The following is a 19,338-nucleotide window of genomic DNA, read 5'->3' as shown; positions in this document are numbered from 1 at the left end:
ATGAGCACTTATGTGATTTAACAATTATAGGAGCATAAATCAAAATATTCTATTCACGATTTGGAACAGGCCACAGTAATTTTGGCCTAACAAGTTGGTGACAGTATTTTTATGAGGAAATATGCCAGATCTTTACAGATCACAAGAGGTTACAAAATTTCTTTATACAGGAGGAAGAAAACTTGAGACGGAGAAGATGGTCAGAGGTTATAGATACACTCAGTATGAAATTCTCAGGAAAAGTGGCTCATCTCCGAAGGAGATAGATTATCAGCGATAGTAGGATAAAAGTTAAGCTGGATACGAATAATCAGGAAGCACTGTTAATTTCTTGTCAGGGAAAATCAATGCTAAAGAACTCGAATATTTGCAGGTTAATTCCAGAATCTTGATTTGATTCTTACGAGTAAAAGGTTGAATTATATGACATGAAGAGCAAAGGTTCAAAATAGAGATCTTACAAGGAGCTTCTTATGATGAAAGGAACAGTAGAACTTGTCAGCAAGGAATAGCTCTGCGACAGGAATCAACAAGATTCTTGCAACCACTTCCGATTTCTGAAGGGAAGCGGGAGTAACTTACGATGGATTTTGTGTTCAGCCTCCTTGAACATAGAGAAAGCAGAGTGGACTGTAGGAAATTAAGGATCGATTCAGTAAGTCTGTGTATGTTCCGCAGGTGAGAGCCAAGTATAGTCTGAACAAACTAGCAAGGATTTTCACAGATAAGATCTTGCGACGCTATGGAATACTAGTCCCTATGGTTTAGATCAAGAAATCCAGGTTATGTTCAGGTTGGACTCAGCTAAAGGAAGCTTTTGGAACAGTTAATACTACAATTCACCCCTAGACAGATGATCAGCTTAAGAGAATGACTCAAACTTTAGAAGGGCTGTTGTAGTGTTGTATACTATAGTTTGGGAGTGATTAGGGTAAAAAGTTACCACTTGAGAAGGTGTATACCTCAAATGACAGTTGTCAGATAAACTGAACTTCCTTGGATTACAAATCTCAAATTGCCACTGGTATCTATAATTAAAATGTATCCAATTGCTGCTCTATACGAGACATAGTATGGACCACCCAAGTATGAAGATGAAGTGTTAAGCAAGGTTTATTGAAATCTGAAAGTGTTGAAGGAAACAAAGAACCTTATTGGATTAACCAGAGAAAGACTCAAGCGACCCAGGATTGGCAAGGAGTATGTAGATACTAGAAGGAGGATCTTCAGTTGGGTATTCTTCAACATTTTCTCGCCTAAGGAAGATGTAGTGAGATTTAAGGAAGCAAGGGAGCCAAATCCTAGCTGAATCAGATCTAATGAGATTATAGAATGTGTGGGAAACAAGCAGTTCAGATTTTGGAACGGGAAGTGTCCAGCTTTCAGTGACACATACTGTGTAATAACCTGAGTTGCAGATACAGGAGCAATCCTTCCCCCTCCTTGAATGACAGGGATGTAAATTTCAAACCTGAGTTGCAGATACAGGAGCAATCCTTCCCCCTCCTTGAATGACAGCGATGTAAATTTCGAGGACGAAATTTTTATAAGGGGGGTAGATTGTAATAACCCAAAACAAAATATCAAGAAAATAACAAAATATCTAAAATGTAGGATTAATATCTTATAGAAAAAAGACAATTTTACTCTCGCATTATTTAATAGGGAAAAAGTTGACTTTTCGATCAAGAAAGAATTTGGCAATTCCGCTTACTCCATTGCGTAGAGCACGGTGAAACGAGTCCGTAGACACGGAGTAGACTCGAATCGGAGTTGTAACGAAGAAATTACGATCAAAATACCGCGAAGGGCAAAATGGTAATTTGGTCAAAAAGTCAGATTTTTATCCCTTCCTCCCTTCTCTCTCCTCATTTCTCTCTCCTCTCTCTCTCTCTCCTCCCGATCCCTCGCGCCAGTCGACCTCCCTCCCTTCCCGACGTCGCCACGGCCGCCACAGCTGGAGCTGATCTCCGAGACCGGTACCAAACGAACCACCACTCGACCGCCGTCCTTCCCCGACCCGTCGCCACCCTTGCCGTGGCTGGAGCTCGCCGAAAATTGCCATTTTTGCCGATTTTTCAGTTTGAATTTTGAGCTCCTCGTTCTCCCTCAATTCTCCACCAAATCGATTGAGTAAGGTATGGTTTCTCAGCTATTTTTCGTGTTCTAGCTGATGGATGTATGGGTTTCGATCGAATTTAGCTCTAGAACGTTCAATTTTCGACTTGAATATTGGCCGAAACTTCGACCGCCGTGATCGGCTGTTTTCGGTCACTTTTTGGGGTATGTAAAAGAACAAAAGTGACTCCAAATGGGGTGTTTTACCTAGGATAGGAGTTTGGAGTCTTGGTTCCAAGATTTTTTGGCAACCCAAAAATCGCTTTGGACACCCAATCTGCCCGCGCATGTGGCGGCGCGTGGGTGAGGGTGGTGAAGTAACTCTATGTAGTTTTGTGATCCTCGTGTCGTCACGAGCGCGTAGGATTTCGCGGATCTCGATTCGGAGTCAGTTTGAGCCCCGAGCGGATTTTCCATATCGCGCGATCCTTGGGTGCAATGTCGTCAAATCGTTGGATCGCACTGAATTTTGGATATTTTGTACTACATGATTCCAGGATCGTGTAGAATTCGACGGATTGCGAATCGGAGTCCCGAATACTCCGACATCGCGAACCCTGGGGCTAGGGTTTGGATTTTAAGCGATAATGTGATTTTAGCCAATCCGACCGTCCGTTTCGGACCAAATTCGCGGAACATGGTTTCTTCTCTATGAGGAACCTTCAGAGAAGCCCAGATTGGCCATCGGAGATCGTGGACCCCATGGGTCCCGGATCGGCCGGTCTGGTAAGTTATCGCTTAGTAAGGCTTCGAGTCTTTTAAGACCGTTCTAATTGTTTGAAAGGTAAAAGTGGGCATAGGAATAATTCTAAAACGAGTGCACGTAATTCTAGGAGCCGGGGGCAGGGTGTTTAATTTAATTCTTTTATTCAGCAGTTTATTAATTTATTATTATGGATAATCAGGCACCAGAGGTCCAGTTAACCCACCAGAGGGACCTTCGAAGGGTCCAGCTAGCTCGGACCATCAGTGAGTGGACTTTCTTTCATAAAGGCTTTTATATAAATAAGTTATATAGATGATTTCCATAAATAAGATTTCATAAGTGATTTTATATTAATTTTATACAAATAAGTTTTTATAAATGAGTTTATCTGAATAAATTTCAGTATTTGATCTTGAATAAGTGTTATTACATATTTTTCGAGTATGAAATGTAATGTAAAACATCTTTATCTTTATATTACTCAGTTGAGTAGTAGCCTTGAGATTTGTGAAACAGAAATGGCAACTTACCTCAGATTTACCACATTACAGGGACTTATCAGGTTTTTCTAGAATAGTTGTTTAAAACCACCGTGTACCCGCCTTTTTATTTGGTGATTACCCTCAGACGGACCGATGTCTACGGACATCCAGTCTGTTTACAGTTCAGTCAGTGCACTTGACTTTGCCTCACGAGTTTCGGGGACGCTCGGACCGTGAATGCCAGGATTTGCGGCTCGGCAGACTTGGTGTCCCAAGACCTGCCAGGATTGCGGCTCGACTGACTCTGTGTCCACGAGACCTGCCAGGATTGCAGATCAGGCAGACTACGGTCCCCTGTATCTTGCCAGAGCGGCTCGAGTCGACTTGGTGTCATCGAGACCTGCCGGCGGATTAGACTAATCATAGTCCCCTGATTTCGCAAGTTTGCCGCTCGGGTAGACTGCGTGACGCCCGAGACCTGCCAGGGGAATTGACGGATATGACAGGGGTACAAATAGGTGGTAGTTTTAAAGGATTTTGAGCTTTCTTTTATCCAATTATGACTTTCAGTTATTTTATACCAGTTTCTTTGATATTCGCGCATTTATATCTTTATATATTTGTTCAGTTATACGAGTATATTCTTCAGTATGTTTTTACATGCTTATTTGAATAGCTTGTAGTGAAATATAGACAAACCATCGATTTATATCCTTACTTATTTTAAAATGGGGGTTTTTATGGTTATAAATTGTTTTCAAGAACATTATTTTTGTCCACTCACATTTTCAACCTGTTTTTCGCCCCCAGGCCGTATAAGTGCGCAGGATCCACCACCGGGCCATTCCTAGCTTCCGAGCCACCAAATCAGGTAGAGTTTTGTGGAAAAATCCTTGAAACCCTATAAACTTTAGAAAATGCTCTGATATCTCGTTTTTGTGGAAAACTGGAACTGGTGAATACTTGGTTATTCTATTCTGGCGGTTGGTGTGGGTATATATGATGGTTAGACAGGTGAAAAAATATGGGTTTGGTCAAAATACAGGGGAGACTCTGCCGAATTTTCGGCAGAAGGCAGAAGTCCAAGGGAAGTTTTCATAGTAACTGTAACAGGAAGGGTAAAATGGTCATCTGTGCCCGACAGTTGCCAGATGTCGGACACACACAAGGCTTGGTTTGAATTCCAAAGTGGAATTGAGATCGAGTCCTGTCAAGAAATATATAGAACTCAGTCTCTCACTTTCTTCCCTTCCCAACTATCATATACACCTCTTCATAAAAACCACCATGAAAAAACACATTTTGCAAATCAAATTAATGTAAGGACCAGCTGAATAAAGTGCCAAAGCTTCAAAAGGTGCTCTCGGGCTGGGAGTTAGTCAAGTAAGCGTGAATGGTTGACCTGGTGAACGCGGACAATTACAGGTGGCCCAGGACAATACATCAAGACACATATAGCAAAAGTCAACAGACACAATTTTACCTCCTACTTTTGGTTCTTATATTCTTTTTTCACATGCCAACATGCGACTTGGTTTTTTTTGGGTCAACCATGCGACTTGGTTAGATAGCCGCCAAGATCATTAACTCTTTGGGAGATTCACTATAATACCCAATATTGGAGCCTAAATTATAAAAAAAACCTATATGAAATGGACTTTAGAAACACACCCAAAACTCATTTACAACATAACAATAAGGCTTTTAACTTCTTTTAAATTACAAAACTGCCATTGATTTCTTAAAACAAACCCAACCTAAAAACCTCATAAAACAGCCCAAAACACTCAATGGGGTATCAAAGTAATTTAATAATTAAAATTAAATTCAATAGGGCCAGCTATTATTTTTTGGGTTTTTTTGGGGTATGTTTATAGAAATTAAATAGTGTAGAGTTTATTTATAGTTTTAGTGCTAAGAATAGGTATTTGACTAAATATCTCTAACTCTTTTTCATGCATGCAAAAGTGCCTTGATGGACTGGTTACAAACAATAACTTTGATACATATATATAAGCATGAAATTCAACGCTCTAATATTATATGACTAATTTTTCCTAATTTTGTTGGAAGAGCACAGTGGCCATAAATATTCTAGAATATATATTTCTGTACGTATATAAAATGAATGTTGTTATTTTCATTCATGTCCTATTTTTTCACATATCTTATCTTCTCACCTACCATGTTAATTTGAAAAAAAATACAATTCTATCTTTTCAACCACCGTTATTCATAAAATACCCTTTAATTATTAATTCAAGCAAATTCTATTTTTTCCTTTTCTTTTTTATCCTTTTTTCTTATCTTCCTTCTTCCCTCCCCTCCCCTCACTCTTCTTTGTTCATTCAATCTTACACCATGAAGCAAGCTGGTTTCTTCATCTTCGGACAATTTTGAGACGTCTTTTTTTTTTCTTTTTTCTTTTTTCCAGATTGAAAAGTCTCTTTCTGTTTTTTTAAATTTCAGCGTTGTAGTTGGGTGGGTGGGTGCTGGGTTTTTGCTTCTTTTGTTTTTTCCATACAAACTTAAACAACTCGCCCAGTCATCCACCATGAAAGCAACATGTTTGAAGCCAAAAGCCCATACATATGGAAGTATCGTTCAAAAAAAACTGCAAAACACAGTTTAGATAAATGTATATGTAATATAATCGGAATATAGACTGCCAATTACTTTTATGAAGATTCATAATGTACATAAGAGAGAATATACCTTCCAACAAATGGAGTGGATGAGATTGAGAAGGCAACAAAGGTGGTTGTGGCGGCTGCCACAAGAGTGCAAAACAAAAATAAATGGGCTTGTGACGTGCCATGCGTGTGTTGAGTTTTTTTTGTTTTTGTTTTTTTTTTCAATTTTCAATTTTTAGTTTTTTCGGTTTTTTCTTTTTAATTTTTAACAGGTGAATCTTTTTGATACCGTGACTAACTGAGCAACTAGCTAGGCAAGATCATTCACGTGCCATGCTACGAGAGGTCATCATCTTAGCTAAAGAAGCCTTACCACAAGTCACAACTAGGGGCAATGTCAAGAGTCCCACATTGGAAGACTACAAGAGGTGGAGACTCCCCTTTACCTATAAAAAAAGACTACTCTCCACTTAGAAAGGGGTCTTGGGTCTTGGATTCTTGGGCTTTTTACCTTAGCCCTTGGGCCTTCTTCCTTTTATCTTTGGATCTAATCATTGCTTTACATGCACATGCTAAAGGTCCATGTCTTCACACATCATCCACCACTCGCAAATTATAACAGGTGTTTTTTTTTTCCCCAAGTCCTTAGCAGTCATTTCACAAAGGGTAAATTTATTTTTTAAATTTTGAAAATAAGTCGAGTGCGAAAATAAAATACGGCTTGGAAATAGCGGCACTCTACAAAATAAGTGGATGTAAAAGAATGGTTGACCAATTAGCCTTTCTCTTCTTTCTTTCTTTTTCTTCGTCCCTTTTTTGTGTGCAAGAGTGGAGTAATTTGAACTTCAAATTTTTACTACTTTTCTTCGTGTATCCTAATTAGTCAATACTCACAATATTCCAGTTGAAATTAATTTTAAAAATTTCATTAGTAGTTTTATAATTTCTAGAAAAGTCTGCTATGTTAATATGTGTTTAAGAGTTCGATAACGGTTGGTAGTTGGCATTTAATTCTTGTTCTAGGAAGTTCTATATCTTGTTTAAATATGAGCCCTTGTATCTAAACTTTAAGTACAGAAAAACAAAACAAAGCTGCAGCCTAAAATAGCATTGTAATCAGCCTCTCTTATCAATCAAACATGAATATTCAGCAATCTAAACCCATACTTATCCAACCTTGCTTCAATATGAGGCTTTTTACGTACTTAATTCTTTTTCTTCTTATTTTTGTTTGTCTAACCAAATTAGATAGTTCCTAATTTAATAAATTATAATATCAATCATTCTAGAATCATTCTAGGCCTGTAAAATGGGTCAGGCCAGGCAAGCTGAAGGGATTAGCCCACGCCCTAATGAATCACGTTCTTTTTCAGCGTTAAAAGTTGAACGGGTCAGGCCGGTCCTACCCTATCTTCAATAAGCTAAGTACAAACTCTACCAAGATCAGAATTTTTTTCCATAATTTCATAATTGAATTCGTGGCCGCGACTGATGAACACTTCGACTCGGCCTTGTCCTCCATCGCTGCTTGATTTAACTCAAGTTCTACCACCTAATCAGACCCGTCGCTGTGCGTAATTAGGTCGAGTAGCAAGCCAAGAACTCGGAGTCATGGCAAGGAGAGAGTTCTGAGGGCCCAAGCCAAAGTTCAAAGTTCGAGCTCTAGTTGTGAACTCAGTCCGGCAATCGATTGAAAATGTATGACAAACAGAGAATTCGAGTTGGAGTGTTGAGTAGTAGAATTATTGGAAACAATAATTGATAGAGACTAAAGAGAATCAAGAAGAGGAAGAGAGCAATGAGGGGAGTGAAACTTTAGAAAACGGCAAACTAACACCAGTTTTTTTTTTTTTTTTTTTTTTTTAATAATAAATAAAACAAAGTGCCCGTTCGTACGTTTCCAAGGGCCTTTTTCGTTTTCGGTTCTCATTGGCTTCTTGTTTTAAAAAAAACCTAGTTTTGTTTTCTGAAAACATTTTAAAATCTAAATACAAAATTTGAAAACGTCAAATTACCGTTCTTATTATTTCTTGAAAACAAATCAAAATTCATCTCTATTTACTCCCATGCCTCTCTCCTTTTTCTCTTTATTTCTCTTCTAGTAGCCCACCACCCCATCGTATTCTCGAATACCATGTCTATTACTCATTGGTTACAGATGGCCCTTAAAACTCTAGGGGTGATTATCACTCAGCTCACTCGAATTAAGTGTACGTTTTTTGACTCCACTACGATTATTTCTGTGTGACATATGATACACACATCACTCATTACTTTATCAAGAAATTAATGAAATTAATGAAATTGATATTTTTATATATAAAAAGAGAATATGTTTTATTACCAGCCGATTTGATGTTTCGGTTATGCCGCTGCCTACATAGGATTCTTACTGTTAAATATATGGAGTTGATCTACCAATTTGCGAAGGAGCCTATAATGTTTGACTTTTTTTTTTCCTTCATGTTTTTGAGTTAATAGTTCACACGGTATTCTTTCTATTTGAGCCTTAGAAATCATAACGGAGGATCAATTGTCCTACATCCATGGCCAAAGTCAAAAGTCAACTCTAAGACCAGTCACTCAACCCTCTCCTTCTAGAAAATTAAATCCACTTTGAAACCCAACTCAGAAAATTCAAACCCACAACTACCCATGTGGCCTACCCTGCCCACATTATTATTCATTTTCTCCGCTATAAATAATAATCAACTCTACCTTCATTCTCCATCACTCATTCGCTGCCTTAGAAACCAAAATGGCTCAAATCATTGTACCCAGCAACATATTTCTAACCCTTATTATTGTAGCTGCAGCTGTAGCTGGGTCTGTGGAGGCTCAAAGCCCGAGCACTAGCGACGTGTCGGTGGCTGATATCGTCACGCCCGAATTCTTCAACGGCATAATTGGCCAGGCCGATGCAAGCTGTGTCGGCAAGAACTTTTATTCCCGAGCTACCTTTCTTGAGGCTCTCAAGTCTTATGATCAGTTCGGTAAGATTGGTTCCATTGATGACTCTAAGCGTGAGATTGCTGCCTTCTTTGCCCATGTCACCCATGAGACTTTTCGTAAGTTCTTTATTCTCTCATCAATTATTTCTTCCACTTTATTCATTTTTTACATGTATTTGTAAAATAAAAAAACTATTTGTACCATGCATATGTTTATACAAGTTGATCTCACCACCGTTAGAGAAGTGCGTGGCCCTGATTGATAATTTCCTAATACAATATGTCAGTGCCGTATAATAAAATAGCGTTATCATTTTTATACTTCCATCAATGGCAAACTTTTCCTGGTCATTGCTTTATACACGCCACTTTTAAAGTTGTATATTTAGTGTAGACACGGGTTTAATTTATTTATTTGTATCAAGTTAACTGACGGTACTATGTTTCCAATAATAGAAGTAGAAAATAGATGTTTTCTTTTTTTTCTTGTTCAAAATTTTCATTTTTTATTGGTTTTTTTTTTAAAATATTATAAAATGAGGGGAAACGATGATGGGGAATCCACAATTTGAATATTATGAATATGGAGACGGGAATGGAGAAAAAATTAATGGGAAATGGAGATAGTAACGGTGTACCTGGCCCGATTTGCTCCATTTATTGTCACCCCTAGTAGAAATTCTACAAAGTTACATCCCTTGTAGATGAGTCTGTCTTCTATTAGAAACTACAAAGTTACATCCCTTGTTCTATAAATAGATATTTAAGCCATTAATATGAGGTTGATTAAACTGTGCTATTTTACATATAACCCAAAAACGCAATTGGCAAAAGATCCCAAAAATTGAAGACAACATGATGTTTGATTGTGCAGATTTCTGCTACATAGAAGAGATAGATGGACCCTCAAAGGACTACTGTGATGAGACCAACACACAATATCCATGCAAGTCAAACAAGGGCTACTACGGGCGTGGACCAATCCAACTATCATGGAACTTCAACTATGGCCCAGCAGGAGAGAGCATTGGCTTTGACGGATTAAACTCTCCTGAAACCGTTGCCAATGACCCTATCATCGCCTTCAAGACGGCATTGTGGTATTGGATGACCCATGTCCGACCGGTCATTGGAGAAGGTTTCGGTGCAACAATACGAGCCATTAATGGTGCCCTTGAATGTGATGGTGGAAACCCTGCTACTGTTCAGAAACGTGTTGAGTATTTCACTGAATATTGCAACCAACTTGGTATTGCTCCCGGGGACAATCTCACTTGCTAGGAGACATCTCAGTTTACTCGCTAAGCTTGAAACATTCATCTCCTTCGATTGTTGTTATATTGTTTAATAAAAATTATGTATCAGACATATAAAATAAAATAAATACTACGAATTGCATTAAAAATGATCAATGTCTCTTGATTTAGTAAGTAATTGTGGGAGCAAATATTTTCGTCTCCAATTACAGCACGCCATGTGAAAAAGAAGATTATCCCTTAAATTAATTAATTGAACTAATTAATTAATTTATAGGGATATTAATTTAAGGGATAATATCTTAATTAATAAAATATTATATGTATTTAATAAGATAATATCATTAATTCAGATATTATCTTAATAAGGAGATATAATCAAGTTCGACTCAATCTCTATGAATTTGGGTAAAGAATAAACTTCTCCTAATAAGAGTTTATTCTCTACGAAACCCTAGCCCCGAGGCTCTTGTAAATAGATGACTTCATTCATCATTCACGGTACTTCAAAGAACCTACTCCTAATACCCGAGAAAAATACCCGAAGCTCTCTCCCTCTCCACTTTCCGCTCTCCATATTTTCTCAACACGGCTCCAACCCTCCGGTTGACACCATACATACAACTCCGTACCCTTTTGTTAGCTATTGTTTTCCTACAAACACTCGAACTAACTTAGGCATCAGAGGGCCTCTGACCAACACCTCCTGGGTGTGGTCTATTTACTCCAGTAATTTTTTACAGGAATCGAGGAAGAGAGAGAAGGAAGATCGAAGGTTGAAGGATCTAGAAGCGAATATTCTCCTGCGAGATTATTTACACAAACATTTGGTGCTTTCATTGAGAGCACGAGTTATACTCAACGCATGCTCAAGGAATCCGTTCCTCCTATTTTCCAATCCACAGAAGCTTTCCAAACAACCATGGTTGGAAGCAAACGAACTAGGAGCAAGACCGTCACGATGGCTCAATTTGCGACAGCCCAAAGCCACTCCTCCCACGATCCCGAGATCAACATGGTGGCACCACCTATGACCGTTGTGAACCCGCAGAAAATCCTCACTGCCGCACCACAGTAGCCACCCCATGTGGCTGGAACCACCGTGCCACCTGTCGGACTCGCAGCTGGGACCACCGCACCGACTTCTACCGTCGTCGTACCATCTCAAGGCCCCGCAGTTGGATATAGCCACCTTCATAGCACTGCCAACGAGCATGGTGGAACCTCTCATCAAGGTAGGCTCACTACCGCTGCCAACTTTGGCCCAATCTTGGAGCAACTTTAGTCATTCCATCCATTGCCTCCACGCTCCCGCGTACACCTCCAATAAAACCCTAGCCTGTGTGCAATTGGGCTCCACACACTTCTCTCCTCCTGATCCACAAAATGAATAGACCTTAATCTGAGAGTTGACCAGCTAACTCAGAGAATGGACAACCAAAACAATTTGATGAGGTGGCTCCTCAACCAAGTAAACTTGGCTCAAAACCTTGGCATTGGTCAACAGGGTGAAGAGAGAAGGATGGACGAATGCGCCGATAGGCAGTTCAATAGGTACCAAGCAAGTCAAGCAGGAGTAAGCAGATAAGGAGAGGGACAACAACACGATCGGCTTGCCAACATGTCGCAAGCATCTACGAACCATACACAGAGTAGACGAAGTCTCCCATTCAAATTAAGTTTAAGGACCAATGTGCCTGAAAGGCTGGGCTCACAACTTGACATCTGTGCCCACCTGGGCCCACAGGGAAATGGTCATGAAAAGCTAGGCTCCCAGGGAGGTCAACCTAACAACCATCGCAATGAGGATCGTAAGGTGCTATGCTGCCTACTCGCAGAGAAATATTCATGAAAGGCTAGGCCCCTAGGGAGGTCAACCTAATAACCCTCACAATGAGGACCGTGATGAAAGGTGCTCCGCTGCTCGCTCTCGAAGAACCAATTCTCGTCACTAAGCTACAGAAAATCCCTCGTAAGCGGTGGACATCACGGTTAGAGGTCTGGGAACGGTTTTGGTCTGATAGGTCAATGCGACGGTCCTCGTGGTTGGTGGATCGATTCTGGTTAGGGCCTCCAATTCTAACAACCATGACAGCAATATCGGAGGTTCCAGCAGGGCTCGTGAGGCTCCAAGTGTGCATTGCTTTTCTTCTTGGTTGATGGAGGCATATGCTTGCATAACAGACAGCAAGGGATTCATCAAGAGAATTGGGCCACGAACAACACTGTAAGACTCATTCAATCCCATAAGGAATTGCATGAGTTTGTTGCGATGACTATGGGCTGCACAGGTACAGGTAGAAGAATCTGTGTAGGAAGCAAGTTCATCCCAAAGACCTTTCAACTTGGTGTAATAGGCATCAACTGACAATTGGTCTTGTGTCAATTATGAAGTCTCTGTTGGAGTTGGAAGATACAAGGAGCGTTGCTTTGAGAGAATCGTTCATGGAGATCCTCCCAAATTTCATGGGTTGTGATGCAATATATGACACTATCTCTAATTTCGGGATCAAGCGTGTTGACAATCCAGGAGAAAACCATGTCATTACAGCGCATCCACATCGCATGTTCATCAGGATTGGATTTCGATGACAGCTTTTTGAGAGTTCCATCAACAAAACCCAATTTATTCTTTGCGTTCAATGAAGCAGTCATGAATCTGCGCCACGTATCATAATTATCTCCATTCAAGGGCTTTGGTACAATTACCAAACCTGGATGATCTGAATTATTGATGTGGTAAGGGCTTGAAGGTTCAACCTTGAATGTACCAGAGGAATCACATATGGTTTCCTGCGGCGAAAGATTTGCGGCACGAGAAGGTAAGGTGCGGCAGGAAAAGAAATATGAAGAGCTAGGGTTTGATGTCCTACTCTGATACCACGTAAATCTGATATTGGAAGAGAATAATTTTAATTGATAGGTATAATTGGTTTATACAAGAGTGTCCTAGTGTACAAGGAAACAAGTCTTCCAATCTAGGAAACCTACTAAAAAAGTAAATACTAATTACAACAGTGTTGATATTAATTAATATTATACAAACTTATCTCTCGGGCTCTGAGCAGGTCAAGTAAGCGTGAATGGTTGACCTGGTGAACGTGGACCATTACAGGTGGCCCAGGGCAATACACCAAGACGCAATATAGCAAAAGTCAACAGGCACAATTTTACCTCCTACTTTTGGTTCTTATGTTCTCTTTTCACATGCCGACATGCGACTTGGTTTCATTTTTTTGGTCAACCATGCGGCTTGGTTAGATAGCCGCCAAGATCATGAACTCTTTTTCATGCACCCAAAACTGCCTTGACGGACTGGTTATAAACAATAACTTTGATACATATATATATATATATATATATATATATATGAAATTCAACGCAGTGATATTATATGATTAATTTTTCCTAATTTTTTTGGAAGAAGACAGTGGCATAAGTACAAAATTTGAAAACGCCAAATTAGAATACATATATATATATATATATATATATGAAATTCAACGCAGTGATATTATATGATTAATTTTTCCTAATTTTTTTGGAAGAAGACAATGGCATAAGTACAAAATTTGAAAACGCCAAATTAGTGTTCTCATCATTTCCTAAAAACAAATTAAAATCTATCTCTACTTACTCTCATGCCCGAGCCTCTCTCCTCTTTCTCTTTAATTCCCTTCCAGTAGGCCACCAACTCATTGTATTTTTGAATCTTAAAAGTGAAAAGGATTGTATATCGTATCTATTACTCATTGGTGGTTACAGATAGCCCTTACAACCATCCCATCCAGTACCACAAATCCCATCCAGTAACGCTGTGATAAATAAAATTTAAAAAACTTGGTCACTCAGCTCACCCAAGATAAGTCTTGGTTTTTTGGCTCCACTTACGATTATGTTGTGTAACATATAATACACTCATCATTCATAACTTTATCAAGAAATTAATAAACTTCATTATTGGCACCACTTTAGCCAATTGATATTTTTATATATAAAAAGAGAATAATGTTTTATTCTCAGCCCATTTGATGTTTCGGTTATGCCCCTGCCTACATAGTTTTTTTTTTTTTTTTTGGTGTGTTTTTTGTTTTTGTTTTTGTTTTTTGGGTCAATTAAACATACGGAGGTTGATCTACCAATTTGTGAAGGAGCCTAGACTGTTTGACTTTTTTTTTTTTTTTTTCCTTCATGTTTTTGAGTTAATTAATAGGTCACACGTTATTCTTTCTATTTGAGCCTGAGAAGTCTTAACAGAGGATCAATTGTCCTACATCCATGGCCAAAGTCAAAAGTCAACCCTCTCCTTCTAGAAAATTAAATCCACTTTGAAACCCAACTCACAAAATTCAAAACCACAAATACACATGTGGCCTACCCACATTATTATTCATATTCTCCACTATAAATAATAATCAACTCTACCTTCATTCTCCATCACTCATTCCCTGCCTTAGAAACCAAAATGGCTCAAATCATTGCACCCAGCAACATATTTCTAACCCTTATTATTGTAGCTGCAGCTGTAGCTGGGTATGTGGAGGCACAAAATTGTGGGTGTGCTTCAGACTTGTGTTGTAGCAAATATGGGTATTGTGGCACAAGTGATGACTACTGCGGCACCGGGTGCCAAGCAGGGCCGTGCAAGACGGCGCCTCTAACCCCGACCACTAGCGACGTGTCAGTGGCTGATATCGTCACGCCCGAATTCTTCAATAGCATAATTGGCCAGGCCGAGGCAAGCTGTGCCGGCAAAAACTTTTATTCCCGAGCTACCTTTCTTGAGGCTCTCAAGTCTTATGATCAGTTCGGTAAGATTGGCTCCATTGACGACTCTAAGCGTGAGATTGCTGCCTTCTTTGCCCATGTCACCCATGAGACTGGACGTAAGTTCTTTATTCTCTCATCAATTATTTCTTCCACTTTATTCATTTTTTGCAAATGTTGGTCCAGAATGTAATTCATTTTTATACTTTCCACCTGCAACTTTTAAAGCCGTTATATATTTAGTGTTGTTTCTTATGATTGTTGTAGTAGTGCCCACGTTCAAACACGTTGACACGAGTTTAATTTATTTGTATCCCAAAAACGCAATTAGCACAAAAACACGTTCCACATGCAACTATTTTACATATAACATAAAAACGCAATTAGCAAAGGATCCCAAAAACTGAAGGAAAAATGATGTTTGATTGTGCAGATTTCTGCTACATAGAAGAGATAGATGGACCCTCAAAGGACTACTGTGATGAGAGCAACACACAATATCCATGCAAGCCAAACAAGGGCTACTACGGGCGTGGACCAATCCAACTGTCATGGAACTTCAACTACGGCCCAGCCGGAGAGAGCATTGGCTTCGACGGATTAAACTCTCCTGAAACCATTGCCAATGACCCCATCATCGCCTTCAAGACGGCGTTGTGGTATTGGATGAACAGTGTCCGACCGGTCATTGGAGAAGGTTTCGGTGCAACAATACGAGCCATTAATGGTGCCCTTGAATGTGATGGTGGAAACCCTGCCACTGTTCAGAAACGTGTTGAATATTTCACTGAATATTGTAACCAACTTGGTGTTGCTCCCGGGGACAATCTCACTTGCTAGGAGACATCTCAGTTTACTCGCTGAGCTAGAAACATTCATCTCCTTCAATTGTTGTTATATTGTGTAATAAAAATTATGTATCAGACATATAAAATAAAATAAATACTACGAATTCCATTAAATGTGATCAATGTCCTCTTGGTTTAGTACGTAATCCTTTTAATGATAAATGCATCTTCATAAAACATTAATGAAATACCAGGAGCTTATTCATCCACAAAAAAAAAAAACATCTTAGAGGTATTACAAACCCAAGAAAACTGAAAACGACAACATGATTTTAGGGGAGCTAAGCCGAACTTCATCGGTGAAATTGCCAATTAATCGTCAAGTGATCATCTTTTCTTGAAACCATACTTTTTACGTTCATAGAACAGATCGGTTTTAGCACTTCCCAAATTCACAATTTTGGGACACCCGTCTCTGTCTTTTTCCAGCTGAGTACACTCTTTGCAGTAGTAAGCGTCAGAAATTCCAACCCCTCCACACACAACACACCGGCCCTGGAATGATCCATAGTTGCACTCATCGCACACCCGAACAAGCGTGCAAGGGCGCACCAAAGAATCGCAGATTACGCACTTGCCGTCACACTTTTCACACAACCTTCCGATGGCTATTCCGGGTTGCTTGCGGCACATAATTAGGTCAGGATTATGCTTGGCCATCTTTCTACTTATGTCACCGCATTATTACATAGGCCAATATGTCTTATATATTGGTAAAGTGAAGACTAGTGTGACAAATGAGAAGGGGCTTTTGGGGCTTACTTGCTGACCAAGAACAACCACTTTCAAAAGTCAACATTATTTAAGCTGAAAAATGTGAGATAGTTATTGGTTTTCTTGCGAGACAAGGGACAAGGACATGGAGTTCATTTTCTGAATTGAATAAAGTAGCAGTCTCCAAATGCTCATGAGATCAAGTAAAAAATGGAAGGGGAAAGGTGATGGCCAGTTGGCTTATGGCTTGATATGTCACAGTGGATCCACATAAATTGCTTCTGCATGAGTTTAATTTTTGTCTTATTTAGAACAATAAATATAATTTAAATATTTTATAAACTAAAACGATGATTTACTTTTGAAAACTGTACCTAGCTAAATTTAAATCTTTGTAATTGCTAGGTGAGTGAATCGACTAGAATATATTAGTTCTTCGTCTATAGGACATGGGGTAATAGAATGGATTTATTCTTAAAATAGAAATAAAAATATTTTATTGGAATAGGAATGGAGGAGTAAACCGTCGGTGATTTAGATATCAAGGATTTGGTGGTCGGGATGAAGATCCTTCCATTAAAGAAGGATTTGGCGGCAGTTAAAGTGGCCGCATCGACCGTGGTTGGCCGGAAAAACCATCTTGGACTACTAAGCTTTTCAACTTTGACTGCATAAGAATACAGTTTTTATTTGGGTCAATATAAGAATATAATATAAGAATATAATAAGGTAATGTTTTGCGACTTTCCTAAGGTTTGTTGACTTTTGTATTATATTTTGGGTAACTCTTTGTAATATTAGATTTCCTGGTCATGTAATTACTCTCTGTGATAGTGGAATTAGGATTGTAACTCTATGTATATATATATCCCTCTTTGTGAGATGAATAACACACAACAATATTAAACCAAATAATACTCTTCTTCTTGGCACCAGGCCCAGGTTCAAAGAAAAAGAAAAAACCGTCAAGAAAATTCTATACACCACTGCCGCATGAACCCACTACTGTCGAATCTGGCAGTGTTGACTCGAAGAAGCCACCGCCACTACCAAATCATGTAGCACCGCCGTATCGCCCAGTCGACTCACCACCTTGGCTCCGGATATAGCCGCTCCACATCACCTCCCATCTTCATGCTCCACATCACCTCCCATCTTCATTCTCCTAATAATGATTCCGTCATTGTTCAATCTCATTGTAGACAAAGGAATTTGGATGGAATAAATTCCATTGGATAAGAAATAATTAGGGCTCGGTGGATTGAATTGTGGGCCCCATAATTCACCCATGTGGTGTATGACTCATCAAAATCAGATTAGTTATCAAATTGACACGTGTTGATGTCCGACGGAGTGCATCAAACGGTTCAAAGTGAAGACAAAATTAAAAGAAAGAATCTTCTGTGATTGACTTTGATTTAAATCAAATATTAATCAAGTCAATCAATCGAAGATAATTTGGTTAAATTGCCAAATTATTGGAATTGATTTTAAATCAAATCAAAATCCCACAAAACAAGGTCTTAAAGAGGGAAAGTTATTTAGGTCAAGCATCCTGCAGGAGCCTATAAATAGGAGGCCTCAAGAAGAAAGAAAATAGCTTAGACAGACCAAGCATTCAGAAGAAAGAAAAAACTCTTTGCATTCAGTCAAACAATATGGGTAGAATATTTTTTTCATTCTCCAAAAGAAGGTATTTATAGTACAAGGATGTAACCTTAGCATGGTCAAACTAGAAAACAAGATAAAAACCTAATTACACAATATCTGTACAAAAAGGAAATAAATATAATCCTAATAAACTAGGAAATAAATATCCTAATTAAACTAGAAGCTAGCTAACACTCCCCCTCAAGTTGGAGCAAAGATGTCACGCATGCCCAATTTGTCAAGCGAGTTGAGAAAGACGGTCGTAAGAACATCTGCCAGTTGATACTCGAATGATATAAAGTGAAAAGAAATAATTTCAGCATCCAACTTCTCTTTAACAAAATGTCGATAAACCTCCACGTGCTTTGTACGATCATGTTGCACAGGGTTATGCGCAATTGCAATTGCAGCTTTATTATCACAATACAAATCCATGGGTTTCTGAGGTCCAAACCCAAGATCTCTCAACAATCTTCCCAACCATAGTAACTTGCACACACCTTGAACCATCCCATGGTACTCGGCCTTGGCACTTGACCTAGATACCACTTTTTGTTTTTTACTCCTCCAAGTAATAAGATTACCACCAACACCTGTGAAATACCCAGACGTAGAACGTCTACCAGGGACTGAACCAGCCCAATCAGCATTTGTAGAACCTTCCACATACGTATGACCATACTTGCAAAACATTAACCCCTTTCCAGGAGTTACTTTTAGATACCTCAAGATGCGCATCACAACACCCATATGATCTTCACTAGGAGAATGCATAAACTGACTCACTACACTCACTGTATATGCAATATCAGGACGTGTAAGAGATAAATAAATCAATTTCCCCACAAGTTGTTGATAACGCTCTTTATCTGTAGGGACTTGTTCAGGTTACAACCCCAACTTATGATTCTGTTCACTAGGGGTATCAATTGGTTTACAATCTAACATTCCAGTCTCTATAAGTAAATCCAAAATATACTTTCTTTGAGACAGAAAGATACCATGTTTAGATCTGGCAATTTCAATCCCAAGAAAGTACTTCAAATCACCCAAGGACTTCATCTTAAATTCTGAAGCCAGATACTTATGAAGATTTTGCATTTCTGCCTGATCATCTCCAGTCACAATCATATCATCAACATAAATAATTAAAGCTGTCAATTTACCTTTATGACACTTTAGAAACAAAGTATGGTCTGAGTTACTCTGCATA

The 19,338-nt window shown here is 39.0% G+C and overlaps 3 protein-coding genes across 3 annotated transcripts; 2 read left to right on the top strand and 1 right to left on the bottom strand.

The window, feature by feature from the left end:
• The first annotated feature begins 8,656 nt into the window (after positions 1-8,656).
• On the top strand, positions 8,657-10,302 carry LOC117616744 (endochitinase EP3-like). Its single transcript, XM_034346146.1, has 2 exons — positions 8,657-9,007; positions 9,765-10,302. Exons 1-2 carry the CDS (start codon positions 8,698-8,700, stop codon positions 10,169-10,171), a joined length of 717 nt encoding a protein of 238 aa, XP_034202037.1. The 5' UTR covers positions 8,657-8,697; the 3' UTR covers positions 10,172-10,302.
• A 4,291-nt stretch (positions 10,303-14,593) lies between these two features.
• On the top strand, positions 14,594-15,871 carry LOC117614235 (endochitinase EP3-like). The gene is made up of 2 exons (XM_034342975.1): positions 14,594-15,032; positions 15,347-15,871. The coding sequence occupies exons 1-2, from the start codon at positions 14,612-14,614 to the stop codon at positions 15,751-15,753; spliced, it is 828 nt and encodes a 275-aa protein (XP_034198866.1). The 5' UTR covers positions 14,594-14,611; the 3' UTR covers positions 15,754-15,871.
• A 217-nt stretch (positions 15,872-16,088) lies between these two features.
• LOC117615805 (PHD finger-like domain-containing protein 5A) lies at positions 16,089-16,421 on the bottom strand. The gene has a single exon (XM_034344965.1). The coding sequence runs from the start codon at positions 16,419-16,421 to the stop codon at positions 16,089-16,091; it is 333 nt and encodes a 110-aa protein (XP_034200856.1).
• Positions 16,422-19,338: the final 2,917 nt, after the last annotated feature.

Source organism: Prunus dulcis, chromosome 1 (genome assembly GCF_902201215.1).
Source record: "Prunus dulcis chromosome 1, ALMONDv2, whole genome shotgun sequence".
NCBI classification, from domain to species: domain Eukaryota; kingdom Viridiplantae; phylum Streptophyta; class Magnoliopsida; order Rosales; family Rosaceae; genus Prunus; species Prunus dulcis.
This window is presented reverse-complemented; position numbering and strand designations above follow the sequence as displayed.